Here is a 19,257-nt window from a genome sequence, read left to right on the forward strand (position 1 = left end):
CACCCCTACTTTTCATGGTCCATTCTCTATGATCTATACTTTTAATTGGACGTCCCTTTTCAGTCCAAAAAAAATAAAAATAATAAGACGTCCCTTTTTGCTGGTAAAAACAGAAAGAGACGGACGGCTTGGAACGGGAGTTCTTGTTCAGAAAGAAACTCATCGCAATAATCAGCATCACATGGTGATTATTATAATATAATTTAAACCAAGGTGATATAGATGGTTCAGATTTAAATTTTTAGTATATAATTTTTTTAATAATAAATTTATTATTTGAAAAGGTGTTAATTATAAGATTATATTTATTTTAAATTATGTATCTATTACGACAAATAAATTAATTAAATATCTAAAAAATTTAAATCCAAAATCAATATAGATGGTCCAAATTGTAATGAGTACTCCATATTTATCATTGTGATGAACATGAAATATGCTCCCTAAGAACGAATTATACTTATATATACACATACAGGAGGGACGAATTATACCATGCACAATTATTGGGAAAAAAAGTAAGATGCTTAAATATTCTGGAGGTATACTCAGCATCTAAAAGTTTTTTTTGTTCTTACATGCCCTAAAATTTTTATTTCATAGTATTTTTGTCATAAACTATTATCCGCTGTTGAATTTGATTTTTAAAGATACTAGTTAAACTTCATGATTTGACAGTCAAATTTAATAGTAGATAACAGCTTGAATTTTTTGTTACAAAAATAAATTTTTAAGACATATAAGAGCAAAAAAAAACTTTCAAGTGTTATGTACTTTTTGTGGATACTTCTGAGGTATTCAAGCACCTTATCTCTAAAAAAAAAAAAACTCCAATCTACCATAAATTTATTTTATTTTATATTAGATTAAACGGGTGCTTGGATGAAAACCAAATCATTGTTTTAAAAATAATTTTACAATATACAAAATAAATCTGTGAGATAAATTTTGTCTTAACTTATATGAAAACATGTTTTTAGAAGTGTTATTTAGGTAAACCAAACTGCCCCTAACTATTTTGCTTTATAGTATTCTCCTAGATGAGAATAAGACAAATGATCAAATGCTCATCCGGTCCTTAATACACTACAAAAAAACAGACTTTAGGCGACGATTTTCGGCAGTGACAAAAAAAGTCGCCGCTGAAACTAAGACTTTCAGAGCCGACGAAAATGTCGCCGCTGAAATTGGACTTTCAACAGCAGCGACATTTTCGTCGCCGCTGAAAGTTCGCTGCTGAAAGTGGACCTTCAGCGGCGACTTTTTTTGTTACCGCTGAAAGTGGACTTTTAGCGGTGACTTTTTTAGTCTCCGCTGAAAGTTCGCTGCTGAAACTAAGACCTTCAGAGGCGACAAAAGTGTCGCCGCTGAAAGTGGACTTTTAGCGGCGATTTTTTTTGTCGCCGCTGAAAGTTCGCTGCCGAAACTAACACTTTCAGCGGCAACAAAGTATCATCACCGCTAAAAGTAGACCTTCAGCGGCGACTTTTTTTGTCGTCGTTGAAAGTATAATATAATAAATATATATTTTATTTTACAATATTAATAAACAAATTCAATCTAGCTCAGCGGCAAGAAGATTGGACACGAAAGGAGGCGGTCATGAGTTCGAACCTTGAAGAAGACACATTTAAGGTGAAAATATTTGGATGATGATGTGGCGGGAAGGAGTGATGTGGCGATGACGTGGAGGTGGTAGTGATGATGTGGCAGCCAATGACGATGACGTGGCAGTCGCGGTGATGACGCGGCGGCCGGTGACGATGACATCGCACCGGCGGTGATGACGTGGCGATTGGTGATGATGACGTGGCACCTGCAATGATGATGTGGCATTGGTAAGTTTCAGCGGCGACAAATGTTGCCGCCGAAAGTGTTTTTAGCGGAAACTTCTAAAAGTCGCCGCTGAAAGATACTTTCAGCGGCGACCTTTTTAGTCGCCACTGAAAGTTTTCAGCCACGGCTGTTACGGACAACGACTTTCAGCCGCGACTTGTCGCCGCTGAAAAGTTTCAGTGGCGACTTTTATACTTTCAGCGGTGATAAAATCAATTTTTTTGTAGTGATATAAGACCCATTTAACTAATTTGATTAGATTAAGGAAAGTTAGGTAAGTTAGTTAATTATAAGAAAAGTGACACATTTTTCCTAAACACCATAATCATCTTTTTACCTCCCTCTCCCTCTTCTACTTGATTATGGTTGAGGGAGTATTTATAGGGGTAATTAGAGAAATTGATAATATGAGAAATGGTCTTATATTTAGGACCAACCAACTCAAAATGGGTCTATATTAAGGACCGAGGAGTATCATTACGTCATGGTGCTTACGTAATATACTACGTTGATTTGAGTCGGTCACGGGCCTCAATGCGGGCCTCCGCTTGTATTAATAGAAGCGTTTCACTCACCGTCGTCTACATTAAGCATCCAAGCCTCACATTCACATGCTACTTGATTCGCCATTTGTAGTTCAGCTAGCATCCCTTTAAGCAGAGTGCTCTGCAATGGCCGCCGCAACCACCAACGCCGCCGACGTGGCCCCCGCCACTAAGCCGACCCTCTTAACCGACCTGGCATCCTCCGTGAGCCACGTACCCTCTAATTTCGTCAGGCCCCTCGGCGACCGTCCAAATCTTCAAGACGTTCAATCCGCCGAGGGATCCTGCATCCCTCTCATCGACCTTCAAGATCTCGATGGCCCTAACCGCTCTCTCGCCATCCGCAAGATCGATGACGCCTGCCGAAACTACGGCTTCTTTCAGGTACAATTCAGAGGGAAAAAAGTAACTCCATATGACGTTTATGCATGCTGATATAACGGAAGAGTTTATTCAAGTAACTTTCGATCAGTAATAATTAATTTCTGTGGTTCTGGTGAAGGTTGTGAACCACGGAGTTCCAGAGGAAGTGGTCGAGAAGATGGTGAATGTGTCTAGGGAGTTCTTCCGTCTACCGGAGAGTGAGAGGATGAAGAGCTACTCCGACGATGCAACAAAGACGACGAGGCTGTCCACCAGTTTCAATGTCAAAACCGAGAAAGTTGCAAACTGGAGAGACTTCTTGAGGCTATTCTGTCATCCTCTTGGGGACTACATCCATGAATGGCCCACCAACCCTCCATCATTCAGGTACATTTTGATACATATGAAATCAATTAAACAGGCTTGATGATTCAGAGAATTCCCGAAGGGAGAAAAGAAACGGAATGAGTTTCGGTGCTCATCATCACTTTGATGAGCACTTTAAGTTCATCAGATCTAAACCGTTTGTATATCATTTTGATGGTCTAGATTTGATTTCTTTTTTATTTTTATTTATTTAAAATGATTATTTTAATATGTATAGAATTTAAAATAGAGACAATTTTTTAACTATCATTCTTTCAAAAAAATAATAGTTTTTCATTTAGAAATAATTAATTAAAAGAAATCAAATCTGGACCATCAAAATGAGACATAAACGGTCCAAATCAGATGCACCGAAACTAGTTCCGAAAACAAACGAGGGTTTGTGGGACCACTTAAAGTCAGTTACTCTCCTCCTGGTCCTCCTTATTATAAGTCAATTTTTTATCTAATTCATAAATACCAATAAAAACAGTAAGATAAAAACATATTTAATGCTCATTGAAACTAAGCAAAAATGTCTTAAAAAAAGGACTAAGTATTAATACCCGATATCCATATTTAGTGCCCAACATGCCTTGCTTCCAATAGGAGAAAAAAAAAGACTAAGCATTAATACTCAGTTGTCATTAAGACTTTTTAGTAACCAGGAGTTTATAATATTTAATGTCAATTGAAATTAAACAAATGCCTTATAAAAGGTATCAAAAATACTTTTTTAGTTGATGTTTTATAATAAGAACCAAAGGAATACTCAGTTACAAAATACATAAAAATCCATTAATTATTATTTAGGACTTGCTTGGATCTACTTGTGATAAGTTCTTATAAGTATTTTTACATAAATAAAGATAAAGCCCTCCTTATATACTTATCTCATCTAAAGGATCCAATGGCAAATCCAACCAACCCTTTACTCAGTTGGGGGTTTCTACACGACTGTCAAACTAAGCACGTTAATTCTAGAAAAAGGAGTTGAGTCCCATGGAGATCAAATATGGATCGATCTCACTTTTTTTTTTTTTGTTTTTTGGGTTTGTTTTGGGAAGCAGAGAAGATGTGGGTGAGTACTGCAGAAAAATGAGGGAGTTATCGCTGAGATTGCTGGAGGCGATATCAGAGAGCCTGGGGTTAGAGAAGGATTACATAAACAAGGCGTTAGGGCAGCACGGGCAGCACATGGCGATAAACTACTATCCGCCGTGTCCAGAGCCGGAGCTGACCTACGGGCTGCCCGCCCATGCTGACCCCAACGCCGTTACGCTTCTCCTGCAAGACGACGTCCCGGGATTACAGGTCCTCAGGGACGGCAAGTGGCTCGCCGTTAATCCTATTCCCAACACCTTCACTGTCAATATCGGCGACCAGGTTCAGGTACCTCCCTCCACTCGCAGTTTCACTTTCTCTTCTTTTTTATTTTTTACTTCTCCGTTTTGGTCTTTTAACCTTGCGGTAATTAGATGATGATAACTAAGTACATAGTGGGTAGAAGGAATGGGATGAAAGCTGTTGCCGTTTTGAGTATATATTTTAATATCTTTATCCTTCTTTTCATTTATAGATGCAAAACTTCAATTTTATTTCACTTTACGTGTCAAATTAAACGTTCTTAAAATATACATGATCAATTTGGTGCGGTAGTGTCTGTGTTTCATAGCTTGGAATAAAAGATGGACCTAACTTTCTTACTCTTTTGACAGACACTCCTTGTTAGTCCTTTGGGCGAATGGTTTTCATATTTTCTAGAAAGTGCGAAACCGAAAGAAAAATAAGTACTGATGCCTATTTTTATTATAGTTCAAGCCTATAAAGTTGGTCTGCAAAGGTAGGCATTTGATGGTGGCTCTCAAACAATAAATAATGTTTGATCATATATGTTTATTGTCCGGTGGCTTAAAATTAATATGAATATTTGAAAGTTGAATGTTCAAAATGTTGACGAGTAATATGGCATAATGTTATCTAGTCAAAAAGCAAAAAAAAAAAAAAAATGCTGATACAAGGTTTGGTTTGGTTTGGTTTGGTTTTGGTATGTGGTGAAGGCGATCAGCAACGACAGGTACAAGAGTGTGTTGCACCGAGCAGTGGTGAACTGTGCGAAGGAGAGGATGTCTATCCCAACGTTCTATTGCCCATCACCGGACGCTGTGATTGGTCCAGCACCCGACCTCATAGACCCTCATCATCCTGCGCAGTACCGGAATTTCACCTACGGTGAATACTACCACCAGTTCTGGAACAGAGGCCTCGCCAAGGAAACTTGCCTCGACCTTTTTAAGGCTGATTGAATCATTAAATCATATTTTTAATTTTTAATTTAATTGCCCAGTTATAGCTCCGTTTAATTTCATCTGCATATGATTGACCCAGTTCTTCATGGTTAATAAATTTTAATTCCCTGTTTGACAAATATCTCTATTGATTCACGTAATTAGATCCGTGAGCAACATGATAAATACTCTCTTACTCTCTTTAATTTTTATTATAAATTTTAAATAGCTAATTTATGAATAAAAAATAATTATTTAAAATTAATCAAAAGTAATAAATATGTTAAAAATATTTTTTTAAATATGTCTTCACAATAAATTTAAAAAAATGATAAAAGAAATGCGTGAAAAATATTATAAAAGAGATTATGAAAAGGAAAGAGAATAAATAATTAAAGGTGGAATTAAAAGAAATTGTATTAAATGTAAAGACAAACCTAAATTAAATCTTATAAAATGTATCACATATCTTTCTAAATTTAAAGCTTATGCAAAGGACTAATTAACAAAAAAGTGGAATTAAGAATTGCTAGATAATTAAATATTTGGGCTATTTTCATTTACGGTCACTGTAAAATAAAACAGAGAGTTGTTTTAGATTCTTTTATTAATAGATATTATAAAATTATAAAATGCATGATTAGAGACAAGTATTTTTTTTTGGTAAAAAGGTGCCGAAAATTTTTTTTATTTGGTAAAATAATTTGATGGGGAGCTTTTAAAAATTGAAAATTTTACATTTCTACTGTCAATACTCTTTTTCTACTGCAGACAGATTACTTCTGGTTTTGCTTTGACTCGGAAAGAACTAATTTTTTTCCACAAAAATTAAGTTAAATACTTTATTTTTTGTATTTTTGGAAGTACATGTTTTTTAGGCCAAAACATATATTTAGTTTTTTAACTTTATATAAAGATTGAATTTGGTCCTTTCACTGTACAAAATATATTTTTAATCATTAAACCCTAAAATTGTTGGTTGTAAATGATGATTTTTGATAACAATCATGATTATTTTAAAAATTAAATTTAATATGTTAGTATTTAAAAATATTTTATCAACATTCAAGATCTCAATATCATAACTTTTGTTAGTGGTTTTAAGGTCAATGGAGTAAAAATATACTTTTTAATATTAAAGGATCAAATTAAAACTTTGTATAAAATTCAAAGATAAAAAATATACTTTAACTTTTATATAAATCAATAACAAGGCACACAATTATAAATCGGTCGTAGTACAACCGATTCAACAAATTCTGAAGGAACAAAAAACTAATATCTCTAATAATATAAGATCTAATTTTTAAGTTGATTTTGGTCCAAATATAAAAACTATAATAGTGCTTTGTTTTTTGCCCATCATAAAACTATATGGGCCGATGGCTACTACCAGAAAGAAAATTGAAAATGAAATAGAGAGCCTTTCATTTATGGGTCATTAGCCCAATGCCCAATACAAAAGAAATTATAAAATATTACCTCCATTTCTTAATGTGACAGCTGCTAATTAATTTGAGTAAATTAAAAAAATAATTAAATTAATTATTTGTAATAAATATGAATTAATTTTCTTAAACTACTTCTTTTAGTCATGATTACTCTTAAATAGAAATTTTTTCCATATGTGTAATTAATAAGGATACTTTAAAAAAATGAATTGCAAATTAAGAAAACAAAATTGATCAAGGTTTTATACTTAGGATGACATTTAATTTTTAATTAATTTTTATATTAAGCATAGGAGGTGATGATAGTAGTAATAATAACAAAGAAGATCCAGAAGGCTTTCTAACACTCTATCGTAACGTCCAAAAGAGGTGAAGGTGCGTGCTAACCCCTCCGCAAACGACGCGGCGTTTCAAGTTTCCAGGAAGAACCTAGAAGCAACGACAATGTGGAAGGGTTTGATTCATGCGCGAGGGCTTATATATAGTTTGAAATGTGGAATACAGCATCACTGTATCTTGTGCTAACCATGGCTCTCATTCATAATTAACATTTCACAAACAAGCATGCCATCCTTTTAATATTAATATACATATATATGCATCTATTAATATTTCTTTTCCAATTAACGCCTCATCAAACACACTTTAATAATCTTCTCAGGGGAACTAAGGCCCACCTAATCCTTTTACAATGGCCTCCCTTCCAGATAACACATTATATTGATCACTATCTTCAATTAGCAACTTGCAGCATTTGGATATATTGGGTCTCTTCATTTTGGGTTTAGTTCAGGAATAATACATTGAGCAGATATTTAGAGAACTTATGGCTCTGCTGGGATATTTTTGCAATCAATATTTGTTCTCTATTTTTTTTAAAAAAAATTAACTATCAAGCCACATACTGGTAATCCAGTCATATATACTACCCCCGGTTCTAATTATAAACAAGATCTTATAATTAGGATTGGAGGTAGTATTATATTAAACCAAATTCCACCTTAATCCTTCTTTTCAATTACCCAAACATACTCTTAACTTTCTCTTGTGGTTGGCCAAATCTCCATAAATCTGTCAATTATTGATTCAGAATCAAACACAAACGTACCACATACATTATCCATCCTTCTCTTCATCTGTTTTTTTTTTAGCTCACGATAGCTACCGCCAATGGTAGAAACTAATTTCCAATCTCCTTGCACTGTAGACTTGGCCACAAGAACTCTTGAATCCTCTTAATGAACTAGCTAAGTGCCAAATACACTAGTTATCGTGCTTTTTCATCTTTGTACTCAAAATGGATCTCTCACATGAATCCCATTCTCCGTCCGAGCTTCTCCAAGGTGAACTTGTGAAGCAAAAACCAGTAGAAGTAGACCAACAAGAAAAAGAGAGCTTCTCCTACGCGATGCCGCTGGCAAATTCTCCTGCGATTTCCGTGGTCCTGCATAGGAGCTCGGCGTCTTTGACGTCATTAATAGAGCTGGTCCTAGCGAAAGGCTCTTCACGGCGAAAGCTCCTTGCAAGAATGCTGAATCTCCTTCTGCACAGGACCCTGTCCTCCGGCTTCTGGCATCCCACTCTGTGCTTCATTGTTCCGTCGTCGTCCATGAAGAAAATTCCGGACGGAGATGTTTCCGGCTGTTGTATAGCCTGACACCGGTGGCCAAATTCTTTCTGCGAAATGCTGGTACTGGTGGGTCTTTGGTGGGCCCTTTCATTGCGTTGCTTCAAGATAAGGTCTTCATAGATAGCCGGTCAGTTTCCCTCTCTTGCCATGTTTTGAATATTAGAAAAGTTTCATCTTATCCAGCTGAATGTATATGCTTGGTCTTGGGGTTAAAGAGATGGACGGAGTCTAGATGAAATTAACCATAGATTTAGCAGGGACAATATAGACTTTTGACGTTTTCTTTTACTACAGCTAGGTCCCTTTGGGACTTCTGATCAATTACTAAGTTTGAAGGCACATTTTTGTAGTATTTTGTCTTTCATGGGACCTCAATGTCATTTTTCCTAATTTTTTTTGTATTATATTCATCTTATCCAGCTGAATGGACATGCTTGGTCTTGGGGTTACTCTCAGCTTGATCACTTCTAGGTATCCTAATATGCAAGGAATCAACTTCGACTTGCCTCATGTCATCCAACGCGCTCCTTCTTATCCTGGTGTGTGTGTGTGTGTGGGAGCTTTACTTTCTAGTATGACCCATTTTTTATCTTTTAATGTTTTAATTAAGCTCATCAAGTTATATGTGAGTTTCATGGGGTACTAAAACATCAAACTTTAATTTTTATCTTGCAGGAGTCGAACATGTGGGGGGAGATATGTTTGAAAGCGTGTGCCTAAAGGGGATGCCATCTTTATGAAGGTGAGTTATATGGAATTGAAGAATTTACTAATTCACCTCGCTAATAAACTATATTATCCCTAACGATGAGAGGTTAATGATATTATGGATTCATTAATGGTAGTGGATACTTCATGATTGGAACGATGATAAGTGCTTGAAGCTGTTGAAGAACTGTTATAGTGCAATCCCAGAAGATGAAATATGATTGTAATGGATGCAGTTTTCCCCACAATACCAAATACTTCTGCTGCAACAAAGAGCATCTCTTAACTTGACCTCCTTATTATGATGACTCAAAGCCCTGGGGGCAGAGAGAGGAAGAGCAACAGTTCATGCATTTCGCTGCTTCATCTGGCTTCAACGGCATTAGATATGAATGCTTTGTTGATAACTTTTGGGTTATGGAGTTCTTCAAGTGTGCGTATATATATAATCCTCTTATCCTTAATATAATATCTACTTAACAAATTTGATTAAATTAAGAAAGTTAGTAAGTTAGTTAATTATAAAAAATATGACATGTTTTTCCTAAAACACCATAATCATCTTACTTAATATCATCATATATTTCCTATTTAATTATGGTTGATAGAGTATCAATAGGGTAATATAAAAAAATTAATAAATATGATAAATATATAGATCTTATATTTAGAACCAAAATCAACTTAATAACTAGGTCCTATATTAAGGGTTGGAGGAGTTTATATATAGTAGGTAATGGGTTAGTGAAATCTCTTGCTAATTTAGATTTATCTTCGTTTTATATATTTTGGTTATGAGAAAATTTAATATTAATTAGACCCAAGAAGAGGATAATTGGGTGGATTATTGTCGTGCATACTTGATGATTAGAGTGATGAGTTGTGGTTGAAGCAGTGTTTCCATAGTTATAGCAGAGAGCTCATCAGGTGCTATGAGAGCGATGACTCAAAACCCAGCTGGCTCCAGAGGTTTTCCACATGGAGTTCTTCAAAGACACTTCATCTCATTTCTTATTTTTCCTTTCCCATTTCATTTAAAGGTATTCTGACAACTCTTCAATATCTGCCTTGTGATGGAATGAGGTTTTTGGCACCCCAAACTCATCAAATATAGACCAGCCACAAACTATTTAGATGATTTAGATTTGATTCTTTTTTTTTTAAATAATTATTTTAGTGGGAAATAAAATTTAAAATAAAGATAATCTCTCATACAATTTTTTTCAAAAAAGTAATTTATATTTAAAAATAATTAATTTAAAACTTTTTATGTACACTTTCCAGATATGAAGAATTCGGGTGATGCACATGGATGTGTGTGAGCTACTTAAATTGAACGCGTGTCTACTTCTAGCGGTGCGTAATTGAAAATGGTATTTTCAGCTTGCGTTCCGTAATGGTGCTGTGTTGTTAGGGAGAATGCGGTACACTCCTCTCTATCCGCTCTTGCCATAAAACACTTTCTGAAAAGCAATGAGAAAAATACAATTTCACGACCGTTAAAGAGGGAGGGCCTAACCGCCCACATAAGGGAGGGAGGGAGTGGGGAGACATTTGGGGTGGGGGTTGGGGGAATGCCTCCATCAAATATATATATATATATATATATATATATTACCTCCTGACCTAAATATAAGAGCAAGTTAATTAATTTGAATAGATTAAAAAATAAGTTAAGTATTGTTTTTTTTAAAATATCCTTGCTAATCAGGTGTATTGGCTAGAACTATGTTATTAGAAGGACTATCTTGAAAAAAATACATAAATATGAGAGAGAAAGTAGATTAAGATCTTATATTTATGATCAAAATAAAAGTAAAACGAGGTCTTATATTAAGGATCAAAGGCAGTATTACTTCTGGTCTTTAATATAAAAGCTAGTTGATTAATTTGAGTAGATTAAAAAAACTTGTTAAGTTAGTTATTTAATTTGTAATAAATAGATGCTACCTTTTCTAAAATACACTCACTAATCATGTGTATTAATTAAAACTATCATGTGATAAAATATTTAACATGTGCAACTACTATAAGAACTACCTTAAGAAAAATGAATAAATATGAGAGACAAAGTAAATTGAGGTTTTATATTTAAAACCAAATTAAAAATCAAACTAATTCTCATATTAAGAAGATGAGATACTATATATATATATATATATATATATCAATGCTTTATAGGAGTGGCCATTCGTTCATACAAGAGGAGTTAGGTGAAAAAAATTTATGAATTCAACTACTCCATAAAAATGGTTTTGTTAAATATATATATATATATATATATGATAAGATGAAGACTTACATATCTCTCATATATATGAAGATGAAGACTTACATCAATCTCTCAATATATACTCTAATATATATATATATATATTGAGAGAGTATATATATATATATTGAGAGAGTTGTTAAAAAATTTTAAACTGCATTCACAGTTTAACCATCTGTTATCTAAGTTGCTCTCTCAAGTATGGCCTTCACAAATATATTTGTTATCTTACTGCCTCTCAACTGATTTGCTTTCAATCATTAATTAATTAGGATATTAATCTCACCGAACAAAGAAAAGAAATGAAGGGAAGAGGGAAACTAAAAGTAGCAAAAAGCCCCCCCGGCGGATGGGGTTTGGAATTTTGTGCCATCTGATCAGAATGCCACAAACCATCTGGGTCAATCTCTATCGTTGCTTTATATGTTGAGTAGTAAAAGTATATGCTGCCTTGAATTTCTCCCTTGCGTAAGACAATTTTAAAGGAGATTTCATGTCTCCTACAGAACTCTTTACAAAGTCTTAAAAATAATTAAATAATTTTCCTGAAACGCCTTTATAGTTTAAATAGACAATAAGAAAGAATAAATTTTTAGACATCAATTGATTCTTTTTTGATATATATACATACTAGATAATTGAGTTTTATAATCAGAGATATGGGGTAAGTATAGTTTTGCTCATTTAATTTTGTACAAGGTTAATTAATATACGGTAGATTAAGAAAATTAAAAAAAGGCTTAATTATAACAATTGCGACATGATTATCTCTCTAAAATACTATTATATGTAAAATTAGATTATATATTAGCTTATGAGCCAAAAAATTATTTTAAAATAATAATAAATAAATAATAAAATAAAATAAAATCTTATATTTAGAACTAACTTTAAAAGAAAAGAAAAAAAAAAAGAACCATCGCTTAATATAGGACTAGTGGCCTAGTGGGCTATCTACTTTTATTTTCGGCCATGTGCCCATATTTCAATCGATAAATTATTAAAAGATGAGAGAAAAAGATACTATTTTTATTTCTTAATATTAGAGCTAGTTGACAATTTAAATAGATTAATAATATTAGTTAAGTTAGTTATTTATTATAAATAAATGTTATTTTTACTAAAATATTCATACTAATCAAGTGTATGAACTAGAATTATTATTATTACAAGAACTACCTTAGAAAAAAAAAGATAAATGTGAGAGATAAAGTGTATTATGATCTTATATTTAAGACTATATAGAAAGTTAAATAAGCTCTTATATTAAGTATCTGAGCTAGTAGAATAGAAAGAAAGCGGGAAATGATTAGGCGAACCGAAATGCCAATTCATTTTCTTTTCAAAATGAAGAGGCCACATGATCCTTTCTTTTGTCAAACATTATTATTCGTTCTTCAGAACCCTATAAATCTGCCGATTCATAAAGCTGTTGAATCAAAGCATAAATATTTCTCCCTTCAACTTATCAACTCATTATGCCTCAGTCACCACAATCTTAGTCTCAGTCCAGGCCTCTTCACTGCGAAGCGAGCAAGCACCGATCCTCAAAAATAGATGCCATTGAAGAAGAGAGTTTCTCGTACCCCATGCAGCTCCCGACCTCCACTGCAATTTCCATGGCGATGCGAACAGCGGTGGAGCTCGGCGTCGTCGACGTCATTCATAGAGCTGGTCACGACGCCCAGCTCTCCGCCTCTGAGATGGTCACGGAGCTTTCTTGCAAGAACTCCGAAGCGCCTTCCGCGCTTGACCGTGTCCTCCGGCTTCTAGCGTCGCACTCTGTTCTTTCCTGTTCCGTCATGGCCGATGAGGATCGAGGGCCCGGGTCTTTCCGACGAGTGTATGGCCTCTGTCCGGTGGCCAAATTCTTCGCTAGAAATGACGATGGAGTGTCGTTGGGCACTTTTATTGCGTTGATTCAAGATAAGGTCTTAATTGATAGCTGGTTAATGTCTTTTTTCCTAAATACGAAATAAACGATCGTTAGAGACTCGATTACGACATTGTGAACAATAATTTGAGAGGATGAACAGTGACCGTATGGATAGGCAATGGGAATCCAAAATCAAATGAAAATACTTGGGGGAACAATTTCATGGTAAACATAGATACCACTACAAAAAAACAGACTTTAGGTGGCGACTTTCGGCTGCAACAAAATTCAGCGGCGATAAAAATATCACCGCTGAAAGTTCACTACTGAAACTAAGACTTTCAGTGGCGACAAAAGTGTCGCCGCTGAAAGTTCGCTACTGAAACTAAGACTTTCAGCAGTGACAAAAGTGTCGTCACTGAAAGTAGACCTTCAGTGGCGACTTTTTTTGTCGCCGCTGAAAGTAGTCCTTCAGCGGTGACTTTTTTTGTCGCCGCTAAAAGTTCGCTGCTGAAATTAAGACTTTCAGCGGCAATTTTTTTTGTCACCGCTAAAAGTGTAATATAATAATATATATTTTATTTTACAATATTAATAAACAAATTTAATCTGGCTCAGCGGCAAGAAGACTGAACACGAAAGGAGGCAGTCACGAGTTCGAACCTTGAAGAAGACACATTTAAGGTGAAAATATTTGGACGATGACGTGGCGAGGACGAGTGATGTGGCAATGACTGTGGAGGTGGCTAGTGATGATGTCGCGGTCAACGATGATGATGTGGCCGCCGATGATGATGACGACGTGGTGGTCGACGGTGATGATGTGCGGCTGGCGGTGATGACATGGCAGCCGGTGATGATGTGGCACCTGCAACAATGACGTGACATTGGTGAAGCCAATTCTTCTTAGACATTATTATCGAACCGATATCGAACCATTCAAATTGGGATGAACTAGTGAAAACATGTAGAAACCAATATGACCGGTTTCGATGATTATGTTGCTATTGGTTTTATTTTTTTCATTCAACTCCTAATATTTTAGTCACTATAAATTTAAATAAATTTTAATGATGATTTTGGTGTAATGATTATTAATTTTAGTTATTAATAAATCGTAAAAATCAAAATTATCGATCCTATTTATTTTGTTATTATTACAATCAAACTATTATTATATTTCACTATATTTTGTTTATTAATGATTATAAATACTCTTGTATTTTGTTATTTTTAATTAATTATATTATTTTAATGATTGGTTTGATCTTAAGTTGATTCTAATCTGACTAACTGATTTTTAAATCATTACCTCGACAAAAACAAAAGAAAAAAAGGAAAGAGGTGGGATTTTAATTGCGACAGTGAAATTGGAACGGAGACCGCACAAGAAGGTCTTTTCAAACACGTGCACGATAGAGCCCAACTCATTAAATGCAAACTAAAATGGACAAAAGGTATGTCATCCTCAAGCCCAGTACACGAAGCCCAAGCGATAGAGACCAACTGATTACGACATTTTGAGCCACAATATGTGAGAGGATGAACAGTAAGCTTATAGATAAGCCAATGGGAAACCAGAATCAAATGAAAATACTTGTGGAACAGTTTCATAGTAAACATAGACACAGTATACTCCTCTCTTTCCGCCCTTGCCGTGAAACACTTTCTGAAAAACAATGAGAAAAGTAAAATTTAATGATCGTTAAGGAGGGGAGGGCCTAACCACCCACATGAGTGAGAGAGTGGGGAGACACTTCGGGTGGGGTGGGTTTTCTTTTCTTTGGGGGGGGGGGGGGGGGGGCTCCATTAAATATATACATGTGTGTGTGTGTCATTAAGATGAAGGCTTACACCAATCTCTCAGTATATTGGGAGAGTCGCTAAAAAATTTTAAACTGCATACACAGCTCACCCCTATATCGCCTAACTGGTCTCTCAAGCTTACTCCTCTCAACTGAATTGCTTACAATCATTAATTAAATAGGATATTAATCTCACCGAGCAAAGAAAAAAGAAAATGAAGGGAATAGGGAAGTTAAAGTAGCAAAAAGCTTGGTGGGTTTTGGAATTTTGTGCCATCTGATCCGAATGCCACAACCATCCTGTTCAGTCTCTATCATAGCTTTATATCCTGATCAACAATAAAAATATATGCTGCCTTTAATTTCTCCCCAGTGATAAGACACACAAGTTTAAAGGAGATTTCATATCTCCTGCAAAACTCTTTACACTGTTTTAAAAATAATTAATTATTTTTCCCTAAAAGCCTTTAAAGTTTGGATAGACAATAAAAAAGAATAAATTTTTGGACATCAATTACTTTCTTTGATATATATATATATACACACACACACATACTAGATAATTGAGTTTTATAATTAGAGATATGCGGTGAGTATGGTTTTAGTTATTTAATTATATACAGAGTTAAACGGATTAGATTAAAAGAGTTAAAGAAATTACTTAATTTTAACAATTGTGACATGATTATCTTTCTAAAATATTGTTATTTATAAGATTGGATTATATATTAATTTAAAGTTAAATAAATTAATTTAAAAAATAATAAATAGAGATTAAATAAATTAAAGTCTTATATCTATAATCAACTCCTAACATAATAACAATCCCATAATAGAAGACTAGTGGCCTAGGGGGCTATCTTCTTTTATTTTCAGCCACATGCCCACACTTCAATTTAACATCTTTCAGTGGGGGGAAATGAACGAAGAGGCCACATTATCACTTTCTTTTTATAAATCTGCCGATTTTATAGAGCTTTTGAATCAAAGCATACATATTTCTCCCTTCGACTTACCCACTCATGATGGCTCAGTCACCACAATCTCAGTCTCAGTCCAGGCCTCTTCACAACGAACAGAGCAATCACCAATTACCAATAATAGATGATGTTGAAGAAGAGAGTTTCTCCTACGCCATGCAGCTCGCGACCTCCACTGCGATTTCCATGGCGATGCAAACAGCAGTGGAGCTCGGCGTCTTCGACGTCATTCATAGAGCTGGTCACGGCGCCAAGCTCTCCGCCGCTGAGATCGCGACGGGGCTTTCTTGCAAGAACTCCGAAGCGCCTTCCGCCCTCGATCGTCTCCTCCGGCTTCTAGCGTCGCACTCTGTTCTTACCTGTTCCGTCATCACCGATGAGGATCGAGGGCCGGGGTGTTCCCGACGAGTGTACGGCCTCCGTCCGGTGGCCAAATTCTTCGCGAGAAATGAAGATGGGGTGTCGTTGGGCCCTTTTATTGCGTTGATTCAAGATAAGGTCTTCCTTGATAGCTGGTTAGTAAGTGTTTTTTTTTTTTTTTCATAACAAAAAGTACTAGCTAGAGACTCAATTTAAACCTAGTCATGAGAACTGCACATTTAAAAAGTTTTTATTCTAATGATACACATAATTAATAAAAGTATTTTAGAAGAACATCAACACCTGACAAATAACTAATTTAATTAATTTTTTTATATTTATGAATTTATTATATAACTCTTATATTAAGAATTAAGGATAACATTATAGGAATATATATGGATTTTTGTCTTAAGATGAAAAGAAAAATAGTCTAATTGAAAAGTTTTTTGCCAGCGAGTGTAATTAGATATTGGATTCATTAATTATGACTTATAAGGTAAAATTTAAGCTTACAATAAAAAAAAAGTTAAATTTTATTAAGCTTCTCTAAAGAATGAAAGGAAAAAGGTTCTAAACTACAGTACAGAATTATAATTTCCTTAAATTGGATTTTTTACGGTTATACAATCATTCAAGAGGAACTATTGAATCAAGATTCATTTTTCTTCTTTATATTGATAATTCGTTTACTCCTTTCCTTTCTATTTGACTCAATTATATATACTAATTTAATTTATTAACTATTGAATACTTGAAAATAGTTTGAAGCTTTATGATAGAATAAAGATAACCAAATTGGGAGAATTACAATAAGATTCTAAGAAAGAAAAATAATTACTAAAAAGTCTCAATAACAACCTAATTAAACAGCTTGTAATGAAGTTTCAAAGTAGAAAATAACAATTTCTAAAACTTATTTTGTAATTATTTTTTTTCTTTAGGACTTGATTATAATTCTCCCTAACCAGTTGACTTTTTACCTCTATTATTATCTCTGGTCTATTGCTTTTGCTTTATTTTAGGTTATCATATCATTTATTTTTCTCTATGAATTACATGTAATATGAAGAAAAATATTTAGAATATTGACAAATAGAAAAGGATTAATATAATTTTTTGTCACTGAAATTTGAGCCTATTTTGGTTTTGGTCTCTCAAATTTCAAACCCGTAATTTTAGCTACCAAAATTTAGTCCATATTAAAATGTTATTCCAACTCCTAAAAACAAGTAGTCAAAAAGAGGGGGAAAAAAAAGAGGCTAAAGAGTTTTGTTTTGAGGATTTGTTCTTTTTGTTTCTTTCTATTATTCATACAAGATTTAACTAGATGTCATTTTGTAAGTTTATATCACTAGTTTAATACTGTTTATGACACTTTAATAGATTTTAATGCTGTCACATCTCAAAAAACTAACTTCATAAAATTGACTAAATTCTAAGTACTAAAACCATGTGTTTAAAATCTGAGACTAAAATCAAATTTTACCCAAATTTTAGAGACCAAAAATTGTATTGGCCTGAAAAAATATTTGATCGTCCCAATAATGTATTACAAAAAGTCATTTTCGACTCGCTGTAAACTTGATAAGTATGGAAATTTTAGGCGAGAATTGAAGGATGCAATATGTGAAGGAGGTATAGCGTTCGATAGGGTGCATGGCTCACATGCTTTCGAATATCCGAGATTGGATTCAAGGTTTAACGATGTCTTCAACAAGGCAATGGTGAATCAGACCACCTTAGTTGTGACCAAAATTCTTGAATCCTACCGAGGTTTCGAGGACATCACCCGACTCGTCGACGTTGGTGGAGGTCTTGGGGTTACTCTAAGCTTGATCACTAATAAATATCCTCACGTTCAAGGAATCAATTTCGACCTGCCTCATGTCATCCAGCACGCTCCTCCTTATCCTGGTATGTCATCGCACACTGAATTTGGAACTCTCTGAAGCGTTCACGTAAGCTTTTCTTGAAACAAAACAAACAATTATTGGTGAATTATATCAATGATTGAGACGTTGTAGGAGTCGAACATGTGGGAGGAGATATGTTTGAAAGCGTGCCTCAAGGAGATGCCATCTTCATGAAGGTGGGGTTGTGAGTAGTGATAATTATATAATCAATATGGTAATTAGAGGTTAATTAATTTCAGCTTTATTTGGTAAACTTTGTAGTGGATACTTCATGATTGGAGTGATGAATGGTGCTTGAAGCTGTTGAAGAACTGTCACAATGCCATTCCTGAAGATGGAAAAGTGGTCGTGGTAGACGCAGTTTTGCCCATTGTACCACAGACTTCTGCTGCGGCAAGGAGCACCTCCCAGCTTGATCTCGTAATGCTGACTCAGAACCCAGGTGGCAAAGAGAGAAGTGAGCAAGAGTTCATGGAATTGGCTACGGCAGCAGGGTTTAGTGGCATCAGATATGAATGTTTTGTTCGTAACTTTTGGATTATGGAATTCTTCAAATAGATATTTCCATTTTCTGAGAGTATTATTACGCATTTTATAATTAACCTAATGATTAAATATGATAATTTAGTTTGCATTCTGTAATCCAACTGTGTTATTCGGAAGAAGTGTGGGAGAATATAAATTGGATATGGAAGTATGGTATGGTTACCCTATAATTCTTCCTCTCTTGTCCCAACATTCCACACAACATATATGTTTCTTTTTGATGATGACAGTAGCTTTACTTAACTCAGTAATACCTAAAATTCATACAGAACGGTAAAAGAGGCTTCAAGACTGTAACACCTAAAATCATCCTTG

At 34.5% G+C, this 19,257-nt stretch overlaps 2 protein-coding genes and 1 pseudogene across 2 annotated transcripts; all 3 read left to right on the top strand.

The window, feature by feature from the left end:
- The first annotated feature begins 2,408 nt into the window (after positions 1–2,408).
- Positions 2,409–5,540, top strand: LOC114711961 (protein DMR6-LIKE OXYGENASE 2-like). Its single transcript, XM_028896400.1, has 4 exons — positions 2,409–2,765; positions 2,884–3,131; positions 4,181–4,502; positions 5,171–5,540. The coding sequence occupies exons 1-4, from the start codon at positions 2,508–2,510 to the stop codon at positions 5,414–5,416; spliced, it is 1,074 nt and encodes a 357-aa protein (XP_028752233.1). The 5' UTR covers positions 2,409–2,507; the 3' UTR covers positions 5,417–5,540.
- Positions 5,541–8,146: 2,606 nt separating this feature from the next.
- Positions 8,147–14,215, top strand: LOC114711985 (anthranilate N-methyltransferase-like; annotated as a pseudogene).
- A 2,028-nt stretch (positions 14,216–16,243) lies between these two features.
- On the top strand, positions 16,244–18,971 carry LOC114711962 (anthranilate N-methyltransferase-like). Its single transcript, XM_028896401.1, has 4 exons — positions 16,244–16,635; positions 18,087–18,397; positions 18,508–18,572; positions 18,658–18,971. Exons 1-4 carry the CDS (start codon positions 16,277–16,279, stop codon positions 18,952–18,954), a joined length of 1,032 nt encoding a protein of 343 aa, XP_028752234.1. The 5' UTR covers positions 16,244–16,276; the 3' UTR covers positions 18,955–18,971.
- Positions 18,972–19,257: the final 286 nt, after the last annotated feature.

The sequence above is a fragment of the Neltuma alba genome, unplaced genomic scaffold (genome assembly GCF_004799145.2).
Source record: "Neltuma alba isolate B1F8T4 unplaced genomic scaffold, ASM479914v2 tig00011324_pilon, whole genome shotgun sequence".
In the NCBI taxonomy this organism is placed as follows: Eukaryota; Viridiplantae; Streptophyta; class Magnoliopsida; order Fabales; family Fabaceae; genus Neltuma; species Neltuma alba.